The following is a 22,478-nucleotide window of genomic DNA, read 5'->3' as shown; positions in this document are numbered from 1 at the left end:
GGTATCAACAATGACTTAAGTCTGAGCCAGAAGGATATGCATTGAGTGAGAGGAATTCAATAACAGGAAAATGGCCAGTGATAGAAACAATCCCTGGAATACCAAAACCCACCCTTCACCAGTGTTATTCTTGGCAAAACATTGCTTTCCATTACTACTGTTTACTCCTTGTAAGGCCAGGGTCAGTGCAATGCACCACAAAACTATGCTGCCTGTCATTTCATTGATGGTCCATGACGTGGCATGTGGAGCAAAGACGAGAATTCAAATAAGGGCTAGATGCTCTCTCTATCCTTTTTTTGACATTGCACCGATATGTAGTAACAAAAAATCATGGTTAAGCATATGGCCTGGGCCATACATGGGCAAACACTTGATAACAGGTCGAGACAAGTCTGTGCAACTAAACCACAAGCAGTATTTAAAACAGTGTCTGCAACACTGAAACTATTTCCTCTGACAAATCTGTGGTGTGGTTTGAATAGAGCTGGGTGCAGTGCTGCATTTCTCTGTCTATCTGTATGTCAGTCCAGCTGGCTCCATGTCTGGCTGGTAGCTGCGGCTTGGCTAGTTCACCTTTATACTGGATGGCTGGCTTTGGGTCAGCCTCATCTGGCTGGACATTTGGCTTGATACTTGGCTGCAGGCTAGCTTTCTGACAAGCTTTCAGGGTACATGTCTGACTGACTGACTCGCTGGCTATTATTTCTGGCCTTTCCTTTAGCTATGTAGTAAGCTCATGACATTGGAACAGGGTCATTTGGCTGTGACAGTCAGGGAGGTGTGCTAAAACACTCCTTCGGAGCGATCCAGGATGATACTTGCCCGGCCGCGATCCCCAGGAGTCCATTCCCAATTACAGTTTCAGGACCTCTTTGGAGAAAGTGTCTTTTCTTTTTGGTTTGTTATTCTCTTTCATCGGCATTAGACTAGAAAATATTTTCACAAAGTTACAGCACTTGACAAATTTATTACACCACCTGTCATAAAAACAAGAAAACGCAAATTTAAAAGAATAAATCACATTTTCGTACCCACATTCGAGCCGGCACACTGGACCGAGAAGTAGAACATCCAAACTAACTAACATGAATTCACACTCGAATGAATCCGTCGCACAGACACTTGTGGGAATCGAACTACCACCGTTCCAATCAGTAGACAATCTATGTGCTCTATGTGCTGAGCTACAGCCACCCTCTATTGAGGAATGCAAGTAAATAACTGTAATTTGGCATCTTAATTAAAAAGATTTTTTCAGATTTTTTGTTGTTTGTATAACAGTAAATTGGAAAATCTTTATAGTTTTGCCATTAAAAATATCATTTTAATAAAAGAAATGTGATAAAATATTTTGATAATGATCAGTAATTTAGTGCAGCTGTGGTATAAAGATTACATTGGGTGGTGGTCTAATAAATTTGGTTGGCACTGTAAACCAGTGGCCCGCAGTTCTTGTTTGATGAAAGTCACTGTATTGTATGCATTACTGGGTGATGAGAGCTGACTTGTACGGTGGTAGCATCACTCCTGCTTTGAGTGAGTTGACACAAGTATGGTGCAAGACAATTATAGGAATTCATTTCTGTACAATAAAGAGAATTCATTTTCTTCCTGCTGTTTTACCGTCTATAACAGTTTTCTCTTCTATGCTTTTTTTAATAGCGTCACGCTTCTATTATTGATTTGATTGGAATGGTGTTTTGCAAGATAATGCGATCTTTGTTCTCAAGTTTAGAAATAATTCCCTGAGTTGAGAAAAACAAAAACTGTATATATTATGTGTAGATGTGTACGGAGCCTGGGAGCTGCCATATGGAGGAAAGACATAGCTGGTAAAACAGGAGACCGTTCATGTGTGAAGTGATTTTTCTGACACGACTGTGAAGGAGTGAAGTTATTTATAATTTTTGTAGTATTTGTAGTATCGGTGTTGTAGAGGGTCGGTTGGGTGCACGTGGAGAGACGCCTCCTCTTGTTGAAAATGAAGTTGCAGCTTGTTATTCGCCGTGCTGTGGCTACAAAGAGGAGCCGCCCGTGTTTTACCAACAATTTGCTCATAAGTTATTGATTTGGAAAGCTTAAATTTGTGAATATCATTCCAACAAAGTAAAAGGGAGACTGCCTGGGCTGTCCGACAGCTCTTATTATTGTGTGTGCACAACTTAACCAAAATGGGGAAACAGAAATGGGAATAAATTGCATCTTGTGGTCACAATAAATCAAAATGCAGGAACAAAAAATGTCAAAATAAGACAAAAGAATAATCAGAAAGTTGTAATTTAGTATAATGTGGCCTAAAAAATGCCTGCTCCTCAACTCTGCTTTCTATTATTTTTGTGTCTTCAGTTTTATAGCTGTATATTTGTGTGCATTTATTCAGGCATTTGTGTGTTAGTTTTTGTGGATGCTGCAGCTCAGTCATGTTTTCGTGAGTGTGTTCAACAGTGGGTGACTGTGTGGCAGGCCAGCTGATGAGCTATGACACAGATAAATGAGGTCAATGTAAGGTTTCACTGTGGCCAGACCAGGTCCAATTCTCTGACACTATCATCTAATATTAGCTGCCAGAGAGCTCAGACTAACGGGGCCCAGTCTCATACCTGCTATGGGTATAGATATTGTTTAAAGTGAGCCGTTCTTGTAGACACTCATACTAACATGCAGTAAGGCCGTCATGAACACAGAGTAAGAAACAACACGTACGGGATGGCCATGAATAATCTAACTCTTATTGAGATCAGACATTAACAACCTTACATGCAGCTCAGTATCAGCATATATTTGAAAATATGTGCACGGATACTGTGCTATAGCCAGCGTACACACCTATCCACAGGGACTTGCCCAAGGGAATTACCTGTGGTAGAAAAAGAAAGTTCCCTAATGGGAAATTACTAAGCACCAAAAACTTTTCTGTTTTTGTACATTCCCTAACTTTGACTGCTCTTAAGGGAACTTTGTAACTTCCCTCTTACGGGAACTCTCTTACATCTGGTAATGCATGCATACATGTGCAGTATTTAAAAATACCCGTGTACTGTTTGCAGTATGTCTACAGGGCTTGAATTTCAGCATAATGTTGCAGGTATTTCGCGTAATTTAATTGATTCGGGAAAATCTAGTGCTGGAGGTTTCAGCACACAGTTACAGAGAGCAGTTAATGTTCAGCTCAGTGCTTCCATCGGTGCAGAACGACCGGTCAGAAACACTGCAGAGATGGACTGACATCCAATCTGGACGACACCTGGCACGCTCTCTCTCCCTTTCTCTGTGAGACTGCAGACTAGGAACCTGCGAGTTACTATTGCCTGCTCTAACCTTCAGTCTTCGTCTCTGACCCACATGTTATTTCTAGCTGCACACCCTAACATAGACGCCTAGAACCTGGCCTGATCCCCCATCCCCCATAAACACTTCCCTTCTCTTTCGGAACCATTTAAGGTGGAATCCCCACTTAAGTGGTGTGTTGCTCCAGATATGATTTTCCGGCCCTGGCCTGTTGTTTAACGGTCTGACAGTCTATTAGAGAAACTAAACCACAGTTCAAATGGCTTCAACTGAAGTCTGGCAGGTGGATCCCTTTAAAAGTATCTAGGTCGAGGGCTTCTTCATGTTGAGGCTTTTCTGCAAATGTTAACTTGTTTCAGTCATAGGTCTAAGCTGTGATATTGTTTCCATTTAGTAATGTAGGCGTTGTGAAGAGCTATAAGATCATAACAGTAATTAAGAGCCTTGGAAATAAATTGACTGGGCTTAGCTTTCATTGTCTGCTGTTGACACTGCTTCTGTGCTCTCTGCTATTTTCCTCTGATAGCATGGCCCGTTAAGGCCACAGCAGGGCAGCACTGTTAAAACAATTTGTTAGAGAACTGTATTAGTTTTACTGTGTGTTTTTCAAAATTCAGAAATAATATTTCTGACTGAAGATTTGGTAGTTTGTATATGGGTGCTTACTATGCCTGCCTGTCAGATGTCAACATTCACCACTAACGTAACTGTGTAACTCCCCTTCTCTTCTCCCGTCAGACCTTTCCCCTTCATTTAGCCTCAAAATTCAGGAACAGCCTTTTCGAGGGGAAAAAGATGCTCTCTCTCCCCCTCCTCTCCAGTGCTTTGGTTTTGGATACCAGCGCCTAGTCAGCTCGGTTTAATGCTACATGATGTGCCATTAGCTCTCCTAGCTATTTGCCCCCACAGCATCTCTAGCAGGGCTGCTTGAGATGAAGCTGAGTGCATTTGCAACCTGACAGGGCACGCTACCTAACTGTTGAAAGGGTGGAGGTTGAGAGCACTGAGGTAGCGTACACCTTTAAGAGGCATTTTATGGCTACCATTTACATTCTTACCTAAAGCAAGAGAAATGGTGTGGAGAGAGAGGGAGGAGAATCCATGTGTCCATTTGGGTCAAGGGTGGAGTTAAAGCATGCAAAAAACATGTTGTTTCAGGACATTGAACTTGAACAAACTACACCTGTCATAACAGCTATTTCAGGAAAGGGCGTAACTGTTGCAGACATCATCGTCTCGAGTTGCTGTTCAGTCTTTTCAGCTTTCATTATGATAAAATAGAGACAACAATGGCATGCTTTAGAGATAAGATGTTGTGAAAGGTAAGTGAGGTAAAGCACCTCAGTGCGTGAATGTAAATGCAGACAAATATGAAAGAGATGCCGTCATAGCGCAGAAACAGACAGACTGGTTCATCACAGCAGATAACTGCATGGACACGACTGTGTGGTGAAATGCACAGTACTTAAACACTGCAAGTGCGTGGTGTAGTAAACAACATAGAACCGAAATGAATTCGCTTTAGATCTTTTCCAGCTGGGATCAGAACAATATGTGATTCACATAAGCAGTCGGTACATCCGTAGTGTAAACAACACGTGTGTGAAAAAAATGTAAGTTTAGTGATAGATTTTGAGAAATGGCTATGTGATTCTGTACTATGACAAATGCTTACAGAGTAAGCATGCTTACTTTCAGCCCAGCCCGATTTGCTATCGTAGCTCAAGCCAAACAACAGCTTATAAACATTGCATGTAGAGCCTCTGAGATCATTGGTTGCGATCTACCTTCCATAGCTTCATACTATGCCATCACAATGGCTAGCAGGATTGTTTCTGACCCCTTCCACCTAACACATCACCTGCTCAGTCTTCTCCCAACAGGGATAGGCTCGATCAATTAGATGTACTTTTTGTATTTGTATTGTGTTGTGTTGTATTGTGTGTTGTTGGGTGTGTCTTGTAGTTATATGTGAGCACACTGAGACAAATTCCTATTAGCTGTGTTGTTTGAATGGCTACAGCAAGGTTGAGCAAGTAAATCACAAACAGCATGAAAGGAGAAGCTGGAGTGGAGTTGGGTTGTAAAGCGGCTTGCAGTGCGCAACACATGGTGTCACGCTAAAGCAGCATAAATGTTACACAACCATATGAGATTAGCCAGTTGAATGTGTAAAGGTGCTGAACAGAAAGTAACAGGTTAATGACAATATTACTCAGTTTGCGACTTAACTGAACCACCCTGGCTGTAATAAATAAATTGGAGGCTATTTTGTTTAATGTGCTTTGGTGTGGTAGTTTTAACGTAAACATGCACAAGAGAGCGGGAGAGCCATTTGAGGATACTTTATGTAGATGTCCAAAGCTTTTCTATTTCTTGAACTTGAAAAACAGAGATAAAACCAACTGGAAACTTCACAAGGTCTCTTATTGTGGATATGAAACAAAGTAGGGAAGAGGTTTCCTGGCCTCCTGATGGAAACCCAACAGCAACATTGATGCACACACTGCTAAGTTTATTCACTCAGATAGACCCGAGCTCTGTGATATTTGCTCTTGAACAGGGCGACCCTGAATCACAACTATTCACAGCAGCTAACATCTGCAGATACCTTGTTGCTTGAGTTCCTGTAAAACAAATTAGAACAGCAATGGTCGGGTTTAAGCTTGTCAGTGCTTATCATGATTCTTATGAGATACTATAAACAGGGCTGTAAGTGCATGTTTCATCTTCCCATGATTCAGTTTGCTAATAGGTTCTCTCCTCTTTGCACCGCATTTAGTTTGTATTACACACATTGTATGATGTGGCACTTATTCATCAGTATTGTTTTAAATTGCAAGATGTGAGAAAATGTCAAGGTGGGTGTTTGTTTTGAGGAGCTGAGCTCTATATTTAAGATTCGAGGAGGTTAAAATATGAGTCAGCTGTCTTGCACCATGGTTGCTAGTGCTCGTGGCTTGTTTATAGTGTGTTGTCTTGGTAATGTTAATATATTGATAGTTAGGGAAATACACGTTAGGGATACTTAAGAAAAGGCTGAAGTACTTTCAATATCCTGCTCTGTGCCAGTATCTTATTTAGAAAATTTAATGCAGCTTTTCCATGTTATTTGCATGCTATTCTGCACAATGTGAGCATTATCAATCCTTCTAACTATGCAGCATGTGTGCTTGAATGTGTGTTTTAACACAAAGTGCCAGTATGAGTATGTTTGACTTCCTATCTGCTGACCTGCAAGTCCAGGCCTTATCAGTATGACCCAAAAGCTATCTGTATTTTATCAGTTTCTCTTGGAAGTGATGTTGCATCAACAGTTCCTGAGTGATCAATGTAAAACTGGACACATCCACAACTTCAAAAGGTTCATGTTTCAAACGTGTACTTTCATTTCCCAAAATCACAACACAGAAAAATCCAGTCCCCTCTCCCAGCCTATGATCTAATTCTCAGGAAAATTGCACAAGGCTGCTAAGAAGCTGCTGGATTTGCAGGTTTCTGTTTGAACTTTTTGCACAGGTCTTTCTCGGCCCTAAGTGCGTTTGCCAAGTGCAGCACATGATCGGAGTGGACCAATAGTAATACTACTCGGTCCCGTATGCTCCAGCTTTGGAAAAGAGATTTGTAGGGTTTTATTGTTGTTGTTTACTTCTAATCTTCTAAAACTGAGGCACAGTTTCATAATGCCTCGTAAAAGTAGTAAGCTTGTGTCCTGCACTCATTTAAATGGGTTTCTGTTTGTAAGCCCCGCAAGATGGAAAAAGCCTCGGATCAGTTTGTGTATTTTGTGCACGGTGTGCACATGTTGAGAGATTTGTAACTGCCATTATACCTCTACCAAGCATAGCCCAGATCAATTGCTTCATACCTGAAAGCATATGTTCAATACATCATTTTGGGATAAACTGTGAAGTATGATGCGTCTCTAAAGCATTTTTCTCTGTAAAGCTGATAAACAAGAAACCCTGATGCGTTTCTCATGATTTCTTTTATTCTTATTAGTCTCTAATGTGGAACTTAGCATTTGGAAAATCATGCAAATTTGAATTTTAAATTCAGGGTACCACAGTATGTCATTGGCACCTCTTGTACAGACATGTAACTGAAAGCCATTTTAGTTTTTTTTTGTTCCAAAGTAGAATGATTCATGACAGATTTCCAACATTTGTGCGTGACTCAGAATGAGGTGGATCTGCCAAAAATAGCGCACGTCTGTGTCTGACTACCTGAAGTTTAATTAAGGATTGCAAAGGTTTGTTTTAGGTGCTGCGCAAAGGCTGAAGGTAAATGAATCGTGCTGCTCCAAAACAAATGAATGGTAATTGTAATAACTGACATTTGGAATCGATTGTTTAACAAAAAAACAAACATGTAAAGCAAACATATATTTTTATACCATGAAATACAGAAAATTAAGCATTTCTGTAATAATGTAATCTGTAAAACATCTGTCCTTTGAACAGATGTGTTTGCTGTTCAAAGTCCTGCAAGAGGTAACTGGCATCTGAATTCCCTGAGAGCTATTTTTAGTGGTTCCAGTATTTGCAGATCTGCAACTTTTCTGTGAAAAGTTCCAAGATCACAAATCAATGGACCAGATCATCTTTTAACACTGGAGGTGCAGTGAAAGGTTTAAGAAATCCTGGTCTTGCACAGAATAGCATAGTGATAGAAGCAAGAAAGAAAAAAACCCAAGCAAAACAAAAAAAGAAGCAAAAAAATAAATAAATACTGTGCTATTTTCGAAGTAATATCTCAGATAGAAGCATTTTGCAATTCTATAGCAAGGCGAGCATTATGACTGCAGAATTTATTGTAATGATGCCTTTCAATCCCCCCTGGATATTCTTAATCCTTTAAATTGATCCTTTAATTTGTGCTCGTGTAAAAAGCTCAGGGTAAGCTGTTCTTAAAATATGCAGTACTACATGGCAAAAGCAGTTTGAATTCATAATCAGCTAGTTTACATTAAAAGCTGACATATATCACATATCACATTCACACAGATGAGACATGAGGGTATCTTTCAACAGTTAGTGGACACCCACTGAAGCAATAGGGCGCTTTATTTTTAATATTTGGGGTGTTCTGGATGTGCTGTTATAGCATAATTATGCAAAGCACCAAGTAAACAGCATTTCAGTCATTTTTTGTTCTGCCAGCACGAGTAAGTGGTTGGCTCCTGTACTCTCCTTCATGGCAGGTATCACCCAATTATTAAGCCAACTTATGGACCTGTTATCTTGTGCTGTATTTATGCACATATAATGGACACAGGGCTAGATCTAAGTATGTGTGCATTTGAGTGGCTGTGTGTGTGTGTGTGTGTGTGTGTGTGTGCTGAGGTGGGCTAAAAGGAACTGCAGTAATTTCACAGAGAAGAAGAACTGTGCGCCTGCCCCACTTTCAGTCTTTTAATCATGTATAGACACTCGGGGCGCTCCTCTGAGTAAGTGTGTGTGTGTCTGTCTCTGTGTTTGTACGGCACTCGTGGTGTGCGTGTGTGTGTGTGTGTGTGTGTGTGTGTGTATGAAAGAGACGTACAGTATGTGTCAAGGGGGGAATGCACTTAGAATTCCCTGACCTCAGACAACCCTGTGTGTGTGTGTGTGTGTGTGTGTGTTTATTTTTTCTAATGCATGCATTTTTTTTCTGCACAGAAAGGCAGAAGCAGTCACTACTAAAACCTGCCCTCATTTAAACTTTCGAGTGCAGTGCTGGCAGTGATTCACTGTTTTATTTTGTGAGATGTTAATGCACTGTAAAAGTACTGACAGAATACAGCTAAATACAGTAGCTACAGAAATAATGTAAATGTTAAGGATGTCCTAGCAAGCCTACGCCTTCGTACTTAAAAACAAAAAACCTTGCCAAACAGATGTGATAAGAAAATTCACCATTTATATATTATCTAAAGCGCTTCCTTACTTATTTAACTGGGGCCATTAACAGCTAAATACAAATCCCTAAGGGGTGTGTGCGTTTGAGTGAGTGCACATTAAATTTTTGGCCCCTCCAACTATGTAATCTCAGCATGACCTTGTAGCAGTTTGTAGCCCCATGGTGCCCATCCCTGTGACTAACGCCCAGTGTAACAAGCTGCCACAAGCAACTGTACTGTTATACTTTACAAGACCACAATATAATGCTGTCTGTAGCTGGACTACAAGCTCCTACATGCCTCTCTTGCCTGTGAAGTATTTGTGATATATACATTGATAGCAAAAGGCCATACACCATTTTAATAGCTGACCTCTTTTAAAAAATAGTGCCGTATTTAGTCCTCACTCTGTGGAAGTATTTGATCCATAAGTTCCTGTTCCAGAAAAGTGCGCACAGTGAAAGAGGAATTAAGGACCTGGCAGTATGCAGTTAATTTACAAGAACATGTTGGACTTTAAACCAAACGTTTGTCCACCTTCGTCCTTGAAGGTGCTCTCCATGGGATTAAGAAAACTAAAGAAAACAAAACAATTCATGTATTTTAATTTGATTAATTGATACTATTAGAGTTTTCAACAGTGTGTAACTGCAGGGCTGAGGAGATTTCACACTAAGGCATGTTTGAGCTAAGCCCCTGGAGCCTGGAGAGCAGCACTGGACATCCAAGTATTGACACCTTGTCTCACTATGGCTTGCTAAGAGGCAGCAGGGTGTGGCCAACACAGGGTTAGGTACTCTGACCCTTTGACCTTGGTTATATAATTGACTGTCGCTCTGTTGTAGGAGTGAGCGGGAGCAGTCTTTTATGATGTGTCACAAGACAAACATAACTCAACAGTGACATAAAGCCTCAAGAAGCAACTGCGCTGTCTTGAAATGTCACATTACTGTTGATGTCGAGCTCCATATTTAAGCTCCTAAAGGAGGGAGTGTGTTTTTTTATGGCTTTTCCCCGGGCCTGTGTTTTTGATGAGTTTGCAGGTGTGGACGCACATAATGCAAGCTAAAAATACACACGTCACTTGCAGTCAAGGTTAAACAAAGATAACTGGACCTTATTTGGGTTAAGGGCAGTGCAGCATGTTGGAAGCGAGCCATGATCTGTCCCGCACGCATGCACGCGCTCACTCACACATCTCTCACACACACATATAGTACACACACCTGTCAGTGTTGGCATCTGCTCAGTTCTCTTTCTTGTAGTCTCTCTGTTCCTTTGTCCTCTCTGTCTTGGTCACTTGGTCAGGGACAGCTGGTGGGGCAGTGTGAGCACCTGTACTTTTTATGTGTGTGCATCTTTTTGTGTGTGGTTAGGCTTATCAGTGTGGCTAGGAGGATGTATCTGCAGTGTCCCGGCCAAATGTCTGTGCATCAGCATGTGTGTATGTGTGTATGTGTGTGTGTGTTCAGTGTGTGTTAAGTGAGCGTATGAGCACCTGTGCTGCCAGCAGGAACCTGCCACGGGCGTAGTGCTTCCTGACGTATGCTGGTGACTTCCTAAGGTCACGCTGTGAACCCCATAATAACTATTATCTTCTTAAAGTTGAGCACAGTGTCAAAAGAGGGATGGTAAAGTATTTGGTGCAGGACAGATAATGCCTAATATGTGCACAATTATTTTTGATGTGTTTTCTTTGGTTAAACACTACCCTGAGGGCAGGCCACATGCACACACTTCTGGTGTGCACGTCAGGTCTGCCTTATGTTCAAAAGTGAGATTTTCAGTCATTTGTAAGGATGAATCTTTTTTTTTTCTTTTTTCAAAAACAACTTAAACTTAGTCAGCATACAAAATAGTTTCAAACAAGAACAAAGCAGTTGTTAAATTAAAAGATTTAATACTGCCTGCAGGCCTTCATAATAAGATATGTATGTTTTTCTCCTCAAACTTTATCTCTCAGCCAATAGCTGTTCTTGTCAGCAGCTGTGTTTGACCCACTTCTATTCAACTCTCAAGCTAGAGCAGGGCGATATGGCCAAAAATATTTATCACGATATATATTTGAAAATTTGCGATAACGATATAACCGACGATATAATTGATGTGAGACAAAATACAACTCCACAACATTACTAGCGCAAAAAGACAACCTTCCATTTATTTTCACTTAAACAAGAAGCTGGTTTTTATGTACATTAAAGCTTTATAAAAATGTAACAGTGCAAATGCAAATTCCTTGCTGAAAGTTTAACCAAAAGGGATTTCCAGTAGAAATGGGCTGACATATCCTGAGCATAACCATGTATAATATCCACTGAAGTTAAAAAGAGGTGCTTTGCAACATTAAACTGCAGTGTGCAGTACGTATTTTTCGGACCATAAGGTGCACAGGATTATAAGGCACATTAAGCGAAACAAAGCAGTCAGATAAATCAAACTTTATTAAACTCATTCTTCTTGCTTCCTCCACTTCTGTACCATTGATTCATTAATGTTGAATTCTCTGGCAGCTGCTCTATTCCCATGTTGTTGCAGTATATTAATGACTAACCTCGTATTGTGGATGGATTATCTCAGTTGTTCTCCTGACTGAAGTTTGGTCCGTTTACAGCATCCTGCCATGCGATTGCATTTGTCTCTAACCATGAAGAACCTTCACGTTAACTTTTATAAGTGGAAAAGTGTTAGTGTTCGTCCTCCAGCTTCACTGTTTATGTTATGCTAACATAGCTGTGTCGCTAGCGATCACGTAGCACATCATTATATACCAGCTAGCCCAACTTCAGTAACCCTACAAACGTCACTGCTGTTTAGTTTCCTGTCTTCATTTATGTTGGAAGTGATAGCAGAGCTGTACGTTTGATTTTTTTCAGAAATCTCTCAGTCAGAACATGCAATATCATGCTTAGGTAACTAGCGAAACTAGCGAGCTAACTTCCGCTAGCTTCCTGCTAACTTCTAACTCCGTTAAATGTAATAACTTTTGTTTTCATGGATGCCTGGAAGTTAAACTTTATAGTTACACCTGGTAAAGCAGCAATGCTGATCGTTTTATTAAAGATGAAAGAATTTAGACAGTTTTTAACTCTTAGTGATGCTGCAGTGTTGTTTGACCTGAAGTATACGGAGTTTAGGACCCAGATTACTCCCAGATTTAAGAGCATCTTAGTCCGACAAATACGACAATAACGACGGCCGCTTGCATGTTCTGCAAAAAAATGTGCTTTGTTGTGTATCTGACGGACAAACACCAAACCAGTTCCACATCACGGAAGTTGCACCATTTTTACAAACCAATTCTGGTTCATCTGTTTCACTCAACAATCGGCCATGTGCGTATGAAAACAAAGGCACTGCGCATGCGCGTTTTACTCCCATTCTATCGCGATATTTCATTTTCCTATCGTTGCCTAACATTATACCGGTATTACCGTGAACGGTATAATATGGCCCAGCCCTATCTCAAGCAAACATGCAAATAAAGTGTATGTAATGTTGTATTGCACTAGTATCCCATGGTACATGTTTTTTTTCTTTAGATGGAGCAATTACATAAGATGCCTTACGCCAGACTAATTTTCCTTATCATTTTCTGCAGCTTTGTCTTTTATAAATTCAGTTCCTGTACAATGAGACACCCCTAATTTCTTTATATTTTGTTTCCAAGGAGCCCACTTTTATATTTTTTTTTTAAGTGGACTTGAGGCTTTCAGAAGGTTATGCCACTTAACACTAACCTATGAATGATGATATGAAGCATTAAAAAAGGCACCTGACCCAAGAGTTGAACCGATCCAGGTATGCAGGTAGGTATAATTCAGCACTGAACCAATTTCAAAGTGCATCTTCAGGCCCTTGTTATTAGCACCCTATTGCAAAAACGCATAATTTGTGCTTATTTCCTCAGATGAACTCTATTTGAAAGATATTTCCTCAAATAAGAGAAAATGCAGGCATTGGACCTTGGGCTTCTGGGTGAAAGCCCTGTTACTACCTCGTGTGACCTTCATTGGTCTCCTGCTGGGGAAAGGATGCTTCCTTCAGTACATATTAAAAAAATAAAAGTATTAGTAAAAAATAAAAATAGCCTTTAAAGCTAATAGATGAAGAGAGATTTGAGGTTTAGCTCTAAATGTTTGAGTGGATTCACCTTTTTTTCACGGCGCTTTTCACTTTTCTGGAAGATGCCACCCCAACATTTGGTCCGATCGTAGCGTAGTTTCTGTCCTCAACCAGTGAACTTTAACTTTCGCTTGTACAAGCAATTATAACTTCAAGAAGAAACGACTCTCTTGGCACGGCTAAAAGCATGACAGACAAGAAAAAGAGTAGAGGTTGACGCGTCATTCAGCACATTCTGACAGGAATGAAAGTGTGGGGGCGAGTGAGACTAAACGCTTGTGTCAAGGTGTTGAATGAGGTCTCTTGAAACCTGCTCGAGCAGCAACAGTTTGGATCCGCTTTGCTCTCCTGTGGTAGAAAGTCCGTAATCCGGCCATTATACGTGTTGTCTGCCTGACTGTCAGATTACTGCTCGAGAGCGCGCCTGTAGCATTAATGCTGTTTGCTGTCCCCGTTCATATTTAACTCAGCTTCGGACTTAATTTTCAGTGGTGGGTTTGCTGGTTTTGAGCTCTCGTTCATATCGGCGTCTCCTATGTCTGGGTGCATCGAGCGTTCTACACGTTTCCAGAACACATGTGCTTGCTTGTGGTTGGGAGTGGGAGAGAAAACCTTTGCAGGGAATCAGTGGCAGAAGATTATTACTATGCATGCGTGGGTAGTTCTTACTGTACAGTATGTCTTTTAAATGTTTGGAAAAATTGCAATTGAAGTAGTGCAGTGTGTGTGTGCCCATGTGTACACCTTGAAGTGGTTTTTCTCGGTGCATGTGTGTTCCCTGTAGGTCCTCCTCCCAGCATATTCCCCTTATCCTCGTATTCGGATCTTAGGGAGGCGATCAAAGCCGGGCTCCCTGCGACTCCAGCGTCTCCAGGCTCTCTGTGCTAACGTGGCTCGACTGAGCAATGCTGAGCAATTCCCTGAGGTGGCAACTTGCGCTCCAGTGTTCAACGCTAGTGAACTCTGTCGGCTTCACTTGCACATGTTAGCTCTGCTGTACCAGCGTGCCATGTAGAGAAGACCGTTTGTTCACTTTTTCCTCTCTTTTTTCACTCTTTCATTCAGTTTTCTTCTATGCAGATGCACTTTGGACTGTGTGTCTGCTCTGAATTTTACTTCCCCCCCACCCTTCAGCTCACATCTCTGTCTTGTGTCATAGTGATGTTGTTATGTTGTGATGTGTTACCCTGGAGAATACTTGCATCAGTAGACAGGAAGAGAGTATATAAAAACAAAAAAAGAAGAAGGAAGGAAGAAAAAGAGGAAGATCTTAGTGGGGAAAAAAGACAAGGTGACGGACAGGAAGTAAGAAACGGATTATGTTGGATTTGATTAAACCTTTGTTAGTTTACTTTTAATTTTCTGGTTCAAGGACACGGCACCACATAGTAATCTTACCAAGGAACTGACTGATATACAAAGTGTGCTTCTACTTGCTTATAGCTTTCTTTTTAAAGCCTTTTGTAAAATACTAAACACAACCTCAACGACTGACCTTCTAGTAAAGTTCTTTGTTAATATTATCATCTCATGGCTTTAATTAGTTGTTATTATTTCATAAGTGGTGTAACAACATCAGGTGACAATTAATGGCCCCTCCTGCAAAGGCGTAGTGCAGAGGCGTTAGACAGTGAGTAAGTGCTTTCAACGTAAACCTCTGAAGCATTTCCCCAACACAGCCAGTTTCTGTTGGTGCCTCAATGCTGAGTGCTGACAAAATATGTGCACGTGTGTTTTCATCTGAATTTACCTCTGTTGGTAATCTACTTTATGAACAGAGTGTTAGAGCATTGTTTGATTGCCATCTCGGTTTGCTGCTGTCACAGTGTATTATGTTATATTTTTAAACGAGGTAGCACCATAAATAATGTAAGAAGTTCTGTTTTGGAATGTCGAGCTTTTCTGACGGCACCGCCTTGTTTGCAAACAATGGGCGGGTCTGAGTGTGACTTGTGTGGCCTGACCAAGATTTACAAATTTGATTTCTTATTTTTATTTGGTATAGCCCAAAATCAGTGCTTGAGTCCATAAACTGAGCATGAAAGTTTTCACTCTTCCCCCTCGTGTCTCTGGTTCTCTTAGACCATAGAGGGACACAAACTGTCAGTCCAGCAAATATAATCTCAGAACAGTTTGATGTGTATTTCCCTGCCTTTCCTAGACCTCACACCCCTCACTATTTGTGGAACATCCCCGGGCCTCCCTGAGCCTGGTTCTGTTAGAGGTATCTGCCTTCCTCGCCACCGTCGCCAAGCGCTGGCTCACAAGTGTTGGTCACGTCATTGGGTTTCACTGGCCAGCGACATTCTAGTCTCGACCTTAAAACACTGAATGCCTCGAAATTACTTTTTTGTAAAATTATGAAATTGATTTTGTGTCGACATGTGACAAAGTTTGTTTGTGAAAACAGCACACAAAGAAAGAAATTACTGTCCTCAAAGCTGCAAGACTCTCTTGATGAAAACAGTAATTTGATGTCACAGACATGGAGCTGTTGCTGTACTGCTATGTGCCTTTGTTGTTTTAACACGTTCATTTTAATCTAGATTAACCCTTTAAGTGACAAAAGTTACACAAATACCCAACCAAACTAACCGTTTGAGGCAGAGGTAGATTTCAGTATTGTGTGGGATAAAATGCTGCAGGCAGAAATAAGTTTTGAAAGCTGCTGTTTGTCAACACTACTCTGACTCTCTGACTATAGCGTAGAGTTAAATTAATATTCGTGTTTCCAGGCAGCTAAAAAACATAAATAACTCATACATACCCCTCCTCTTTAAACAAACTATCTGTAACTGAGTGGAAACAGTTTATTTAGTGAAACACTCAAATTAAATATTCTAATCTCAGAATATTTTAATAATAGTGCTTCTGACATCTGACATGTCAGAAGCACCAATTACTGAGATATATGTGGTGCATGTATGAATACTGCATGAATGGCAGTGAAGACATATCTGTGTTTGTCAGCAGGAAAAAGCCCGATCATCAGGTACACAGAAGCACATTTGGGACACTTTTTAGAGTGCTACACTTTGACCCGCAGTTGTAGTGCTGAGGGTTGCTAAGTGAGTTGCATAACCAAGAGTTCATGTTCCTGTTACAGCCTCATTGTGTGTATGGGGCTCTTACTTTCTTTCACTGTCACTTGTTTCTTTTCATTTTTAGTTAATTTAGTTGTGAGGGACCAGACAAAGAGCGATTCATAAGACCCTTATGAAAAGGACACCGAGGGAACAGTTTACCCTGCCCGGGATAGGGTTACCGGTAGAGCTGGGCGATATGGACCAAAATTCATATCTCGATATTTTTTAGCTGGATGGCGATATAAGATATATATCTCGATATTTTTTTAATCCCATAAAGTAAGAACAAAAAGAGAGTTCTTGGTCAAAGGTACTTGTCCCAGATGTCACACATGTAACTTTTATTAAGATACAACTGTAGATGTACACGAAAAAATTGTCAAAAATAAATTGTCAGCATTTATTAAATAATAATGCTCCATTTTTTTTCTTTTCATACATAACAAAAAGCTAAAAATTGTAAACTAAATGTAAAATGTAAACTAAAAAGATGCAGATCTAAAATAACAAAGGCATCTTGCTCTTTAAAAAGTGCTTACACTGAATTAAAGTTTTCTAAAGTGCTTCTTTGTGTGTATTGCTGAACAATCATCTGGTACTTTGTGCAAAAAACCAAACATGTAAACAGATTGAATGAAATTAACAAAATTACATTCTTTGGTCAGTGGGTCTTTGTGCAAATCTCCAATGACAATAACAATATAGAAAGAACACAAACAAGCAAGGCCAACAACTGTACAGCTTACAGATTTTGTGCCAGGAAAACTAATCTGTCAACATTATCAGGCTTCAACGATGCCCTGTGGCAGGTTACAATGTTTCCACTGCAACTAAAAATCCTTTCAGAAGGGGAGCTGGTAGCTGGCGCACAAAGATATTTCTTGGCCAGGAGGCTCAGTGCTGGAAAGGCAACTTCATGTTCCTTCCACCATTTGAGAGGGTCAGCATCACTCTCTACACAAACTGACAACAGGTAGCTAGAAAATTCATTTTCGATTGCTTCCCTTTTTGTGAAACCAGTGTTGGTGGCTGTGCTGTGCTGGAAGAAGCTTGCCAGTGATCTCTTTTTTTTAGCTGTGTGTCCTACTGCTGCTTCTTCTTGGTCTGCAGACTCAGGCACGGCTGGATCAGTCAGCTCAGACAAACACGTACCAGAGACTCTGCCTCCAAGATGAGTTTATGTTTTAGTGCATTAATCTTCTCACTAGGGATGTATTTTGCCCTGAACCGTGGATCCACAAAAGAAGCCATGTCCAACAGGTCACTGGTGGATGGATCTGCATATTTATTGTTGAGGTAATCCACAATGCGGGTCTTGATGGATTTACACAGCTCACTATCCTCCTCTCCAGGTGCCAGGAGACTAGTGTTAAACAGGTGTAGCACAGGTCTGACATAGGACAGGGTCACATACTTCTCTCCTGAAAGTGCATCAGTGAAGTCCTGACAGGGTTTGAGAGCTTTCTGAACTGCTTCCAGGACCTCTATGTCCTGCCAAGTAGGGACTAGAGGTCTGGTTTTCATGTCGACAGAGAGGACTTTAGAAAGTGCTCTTTCCTGCTCCAGAACTCTCTCTATCATGAGAAGCCTTGATCCCCAGCGAGTTGTTGCCTCTGTGAGTAGCTGGTGACTTGGAAGACCCAGCTGTATTTGCACTTCAGCCAGCTCTCTTCTCTTCCTCCAGCTGTAGGAGAAGCTGCTGACGACTTTCTTACACAGAGAAATAGCCCGGGTAATGCGGGCATCATCCATAGCATGTCCTGTGACACACAAAATACAAACTTTTAAAATCACTTTAATTGTTATGTTAAGATGCAAATCACTCAAAGGCAAATTAACATCCATCTCAGTTGTATAGAATGTGATGCATAAGACTTAACAATATTTGCAAAATGTGTCGTGTATTGTATAACCTAGAAATGGTTCTAGTTAAACTATCTTGGTAAAATCACCAGATCACCAAATGATTAGAACATGTTTTTTTCGTTTTTTTTACACCTTTTAATCTCACTATGTATTTAAAAATGTATCCCTGTCTTGTCTCAGCTGTGGTCCTCATTTAGTGTCACAACTCAATCTAATACAAAGACAAATACACCCCAATACGTTTATTGGATTTAATAGGGATAGTTTATTTATTTGTTCAACTAACTTTCGATTTCTAAGTGATAGATGTATATGCTGGCTATGACTTATAAAAATATTTGTCTTGTGGTCCATAGGCATGTTTAGCTCTACAAGAGACTCTATACACTTTTCATTTATTAGCGTTTTTTTTTCCAAATCAAAAAATTCAGTATTGCACTTACCAATGGCCAGATGAAGCCTGTGACCAAAACACTGGATCCTCGACCACTTGTTCAGTTGAACCGCCTTGACAATATTAGCCCCGTTGTCAGTTGTTATAGCAACCAGTCCCGTCGGGTTGAGCTTCCAGGTTTTGAGCACATCCTGCAGGGCTTCAGCTATATGCTCTCCGGTGTGGTCTTGAGGAAAGTAGCTGGTCTGGAGACAGGCAGTTTTCAGTTCCCAGTCTTCCATGAAATGTATAGTCACACTCATATATGGCTCGCATGTCCTGCTGGACCACATGTCGGTTGTCAGTGCGAAGTGAGACACTTTGGTGAGCTGGGCAGCGAGACTCTGTCTAACATCAGTATACATTTTTGGCAGTGCTTCTCTGGTGAAGTATTTCCGGCTAGGTAACTGGTATCTTCGGTCAAGAGTTTTTAGCAGCTGTATAAAGCCCTCTTGTTCCACAGTTGAGATGGGGACCATGTCTTTAGCAATATGATAGGCCACTGCTTTAGTAATTTCCCCCCACTTCTCACTTTTTGTATCATATGGCACAGCACGAGTATATGAGTGTTGTAAGGTGGTCTGTTTCACGGCAGGAACCTCGGAAGACTTTGCGGTCTGGGCTACAGCACGCAATTTCACACACTCTTCATACTGCACTTTATGGCGCAGTTGTAAATGGTGGTAAAGATTAGTGGTGCTCGAACCTTTCGTTGCGACGCTTTTTCGACATTCTCTACAGAATACATTATTCTGCTGCTCATCTGACACTTTGAACCCGAACCATCTCCAAATAATTGAGCCATTGGTTTTCTTTTTTCCGACGAGCTCCTCTTCGCTAGCTCCTGTGTCCATCTTGTTGCCAACTGGAGGTTTAGCGATGGGGGAGGGGGTTTGTGTTCAGTGAGGGTGAGAGGCGGGGCAAACAAACCCAGACGAGAGAGAGGCAAAATAGCGGCTCCACAAGTGTAATTATAACGCAACATAGACTATATCGATATAAACGATATTGTCACAGCTTATGTCTTGTATAAAAATATATCGATATTTTTAAAAAAATCGATATATCGCCCAGCACTAGTTACCGGGGCCCCGCCCTGGAGCCAGGCCCGGGGAGGGTGCCCGAGGGCGAGCGTCTGGTGGCCGGGCCTTAGTCCACGGGGCCCGGCCGGGCACAGCCCGAAGAGGAGACATGGGCCCATCCTCCCGCAGGCCCACCACCCGCAGGAGGCGCCATAGGGGTCGGGTGCATTGTGTGCCGGGTGGCGGCCAGGAGCGGAGGCCCTGGAGGACTGACCCCCGGCTGCCAAGACTGGCAATAGGGACGTCACCTCTCTGGTGGGGAAGGAGCCTGAGTTAGTGCGTGAGGTTGAGAGGTACCGGCTAGATATAGTCGGGCTCACCTCTACACATGGCTTGGGCTCTGGAACCAGTCTCCTGGAGAGGGGCTGGACTCTGTCTCAGTCTGGAGTTGCCCCTGGTGAGAGGCGGCGGGCTGGGGTGGGTATCCTAATATCCCCTCGGGTTGCTGCCGGTACGTTGGGGTTTTTCCCGGTGGACGAGAGGGTTTGTTCCCTGCGCCTTAGGGTCGGGGAACGGGTCCTGACTGTCATCTGCGCTTATGCGCCGAGTGGCAGTTCAGAGTACCCAGCCTTCTTAGAGTCCCTGGGGGGGGGGGGGGGGGGGTGCTGGAGGGTGCTCCACCTGGAGACTCTGTTGTCCTGCTGGGAGACTTCAATGCTCACGTGGGTAACGACAGCGAGACCTGGAGGGGCGTGATTGGGAGGAACGGCCTCCCTGATCTGAACCCGAGCGGTGCTCTGTTATTGGACTTCTGTGCTAATCACAGTTTGGCCATAACGAACACCCTGTTCGAACATAAGAGTGTCCATAAGTGCACGTGGCACCAGGACGCTCTAGGCCGTAGGTCGATGATCGATTTTGTAATCGTATCAGCAGATCTGCGACCATATGTTCTGGACACTCGGGTAAAGAGAGGGACTGAGCTGTCAACTGATCACCACCTGGTGGTGAGTTGGATCAGGTGGCGGGGGAAGACGCTGGACAGACCTGGTGCACCTAAACGCGTAGTGAGGGTGTGCTGGGAACGTCTAGCAGAGGCCCCAGTCCGCGAGATCTTCAACGCACACCTCCGGCAGAGCTTCAACAGCATTCCGAGGGAGACTGGGGACATTGAGTCCGAATGGACCATGTTCAGCGTCTCCATTGCCGAAGCTGCTGCATTGAGCTGCGGCCGCAAGGTGGTTGGTGCCTGCCGTGGTGGTAATCCCCGAACCAAATGGTGGACACCAGAGGTGAAGGGAGCCACCAGGCTGAAGAAGGAGTCCTATCGGGCTTGGTTAGCCTGTGGGACTCCGGAGGCAGCCGACAGGTATCGACAGGCCAAGTGGAATGCGGCTCGGGCAGTGGCTGAAGCAAAAACTCGGGTGTGGGAGGAGTTCGGAGAGGCCATGGAAAAAGACTTTCGGACTGCCTTGAAGAGATTCTGGCAAACCGTCAGACGTCTCAGGAGGGGAAAGCGGTGCTCTACCTGCACTGTGTATAGTGCTGGCGGAGCGCTGCTGACGTCGACTGAGAAAATTGTCAGGCGGTGGAAGGAATACTTCGAGGACCTCCTTAATCCCACTGACACGTCTTCCGAGGAGGAAGCAGAGTCTGGGGATGAGGGGAATGGCCCGCCAATTTCCGGGGGCGAGGTCACTGAGGCAGTTAAACAACTCCTTGGTGGCAGAGCCCCTGGTGTTGATGAGGTCCGCCCCGAGTTCCTGAAGGCTCTGGACGTTGTAGGGCTGTCCTGGTTGACACGCCTCTGCAATGTTGCGTGGAGATCAGGGGCAGTACCTGTGGACTGGCAGACCGGGGTGGTGGTCCCCATCTTTAAGAAGGGGGACCGGAGGGTGTGTTCCAACTACAGGGGGATCACACTCCTCAGCCTCCCTGGGAAAGTCTATGCCAGGGTGCTGGAAAGGAGTGTTCGTCTGTTAGTCGAACCTCGGATACAGGAGGAACAATGCGGTTTTCGTCCTGGTCGCGGAACACTGGACCAGCTCTTTATCCTCTCCAGGATACTTGAGGGTTCATGGGAGTTTGCCCAACCAGTCTACATGTGTTTTGTGGACTTGGAGAAGGCATTCGACCGTGTCCCTCGGGGTGCCCTGTGGGAGGTGTTGCAGGAATATGGGGTGTCTGGCCCATTGCTACGGGCCATTCGATCCCTATACAACCGTTGCAAGAGCTTGGTTCGCATTGCCGGCAATAAGTCGGACTCGTTCCTGGTGGGTGATGGGCTCCGCCAGGGCTGCCCTTTGTCTCCGGTTCTGTTCATAATTTTTATGGACAGGATTTCTAGGCGCAGCCAAGTGGCGGAGGGCTTTCGCTTTGGTGGCCTCAGAATCTCATCTCTGATTTTTGCAGATGATGTGGTTCTGTTGGCTTCATCGGGTGAGGGCCTCCAGCTCGCACTGGAACGGTTCGCAGCCGAGTGTGAAGCAGCGGGAATGAGGATCAGCACCTCCAAATCTGAGGCCATGGTTCTCAGCCGGAAAAGGGTGGAGTGCCCACTCCGGGTCGGGGATGAGTTCCTGCCCCAAGTGGAGGAGTTCAAGTATCTCGGGGTCTTGTTCGCGAGTGATGGGAGAAGGGAGCCGGAGATCGACAGACGGATTGGGGCTGCAGCTGCAGTAATGCGGACGCTGCACCGGTCCGTCGTGGTGAAGAGGGAGCTGAGTGTAAAAGCGAAGCTCTCAATTTACCGGTCGATCTACGTCCCTACCCTC

General features: G+C 43.0%; 2 protein-coding genes across 4 annotated transcripts in view; one reads left to right on the top strand and one right to left on the bottom strand.

Annotated features, from left to right (window-relative positions):
• atxn1a (ataxin 1a) overlaps window positions 1-22,478 on the top strand; it is a 118,392-nt gene that overhangs the window by 8,380 nt on the left and 87,534 nt on the right. The window lies entirely within an intron of this gene.
• Window positions 17,515-19,161, bottom strand: LOC146549288 (E3 SUMO-protein ligase ZBED1-like). Its single transcript, XM_085261687.1, has 2 exons — window positions 18,693-19,161; window positions 17,515-18,143 (listed from the first exon to the last, which is right to left on the bottom strand). Exons 1-2 carry the CDS (start codon window positions 19,159-19,161, stop codon window positions 17,515-17,517), a joined length of 1,098 nt encoding a protein of 365 aa, XP_085117813.1.

Source organism: Mchenga conophoros, linkage group LG22 (genome assembly GCF_057382185.1).
Source record: "Mchenga conophoros isolate Kocher_MC1m ecotype Shallow Benthic linkage group LG22, M_conophoros_male_GT1.1, whole genome shotgun sequence".
Taxonomy (NCBI): Eukaryota; Metazoa; Chordata; class Actinopteri; order Cichliformes; family Cichlidae; genus Mchenga; species Mchenga conophoros.
The sequence above is the reverse complement of the archived record's forward strand: the minus strand, read 5'-3'. Positions and strand labels throughout refer to the sequence as shown.

Excerpts from the sequence above, each read along its gene's own strand:
- LOC146549288 (XM_085261687.1), bottom strand. The coding sequence starts at position 19,161 with ATGGTCCCCATCTCAACTGTGGAACAAGAGGGCTTTATACAGCTGCTA. Across the intron at positions 18,144-18,692 it reads CAGGCTTCATCTGGCCATTG|GACATGCTATGGATGATGCC; the intron begins GTAAGTGCAATA and ends TGTGTGTCACAG.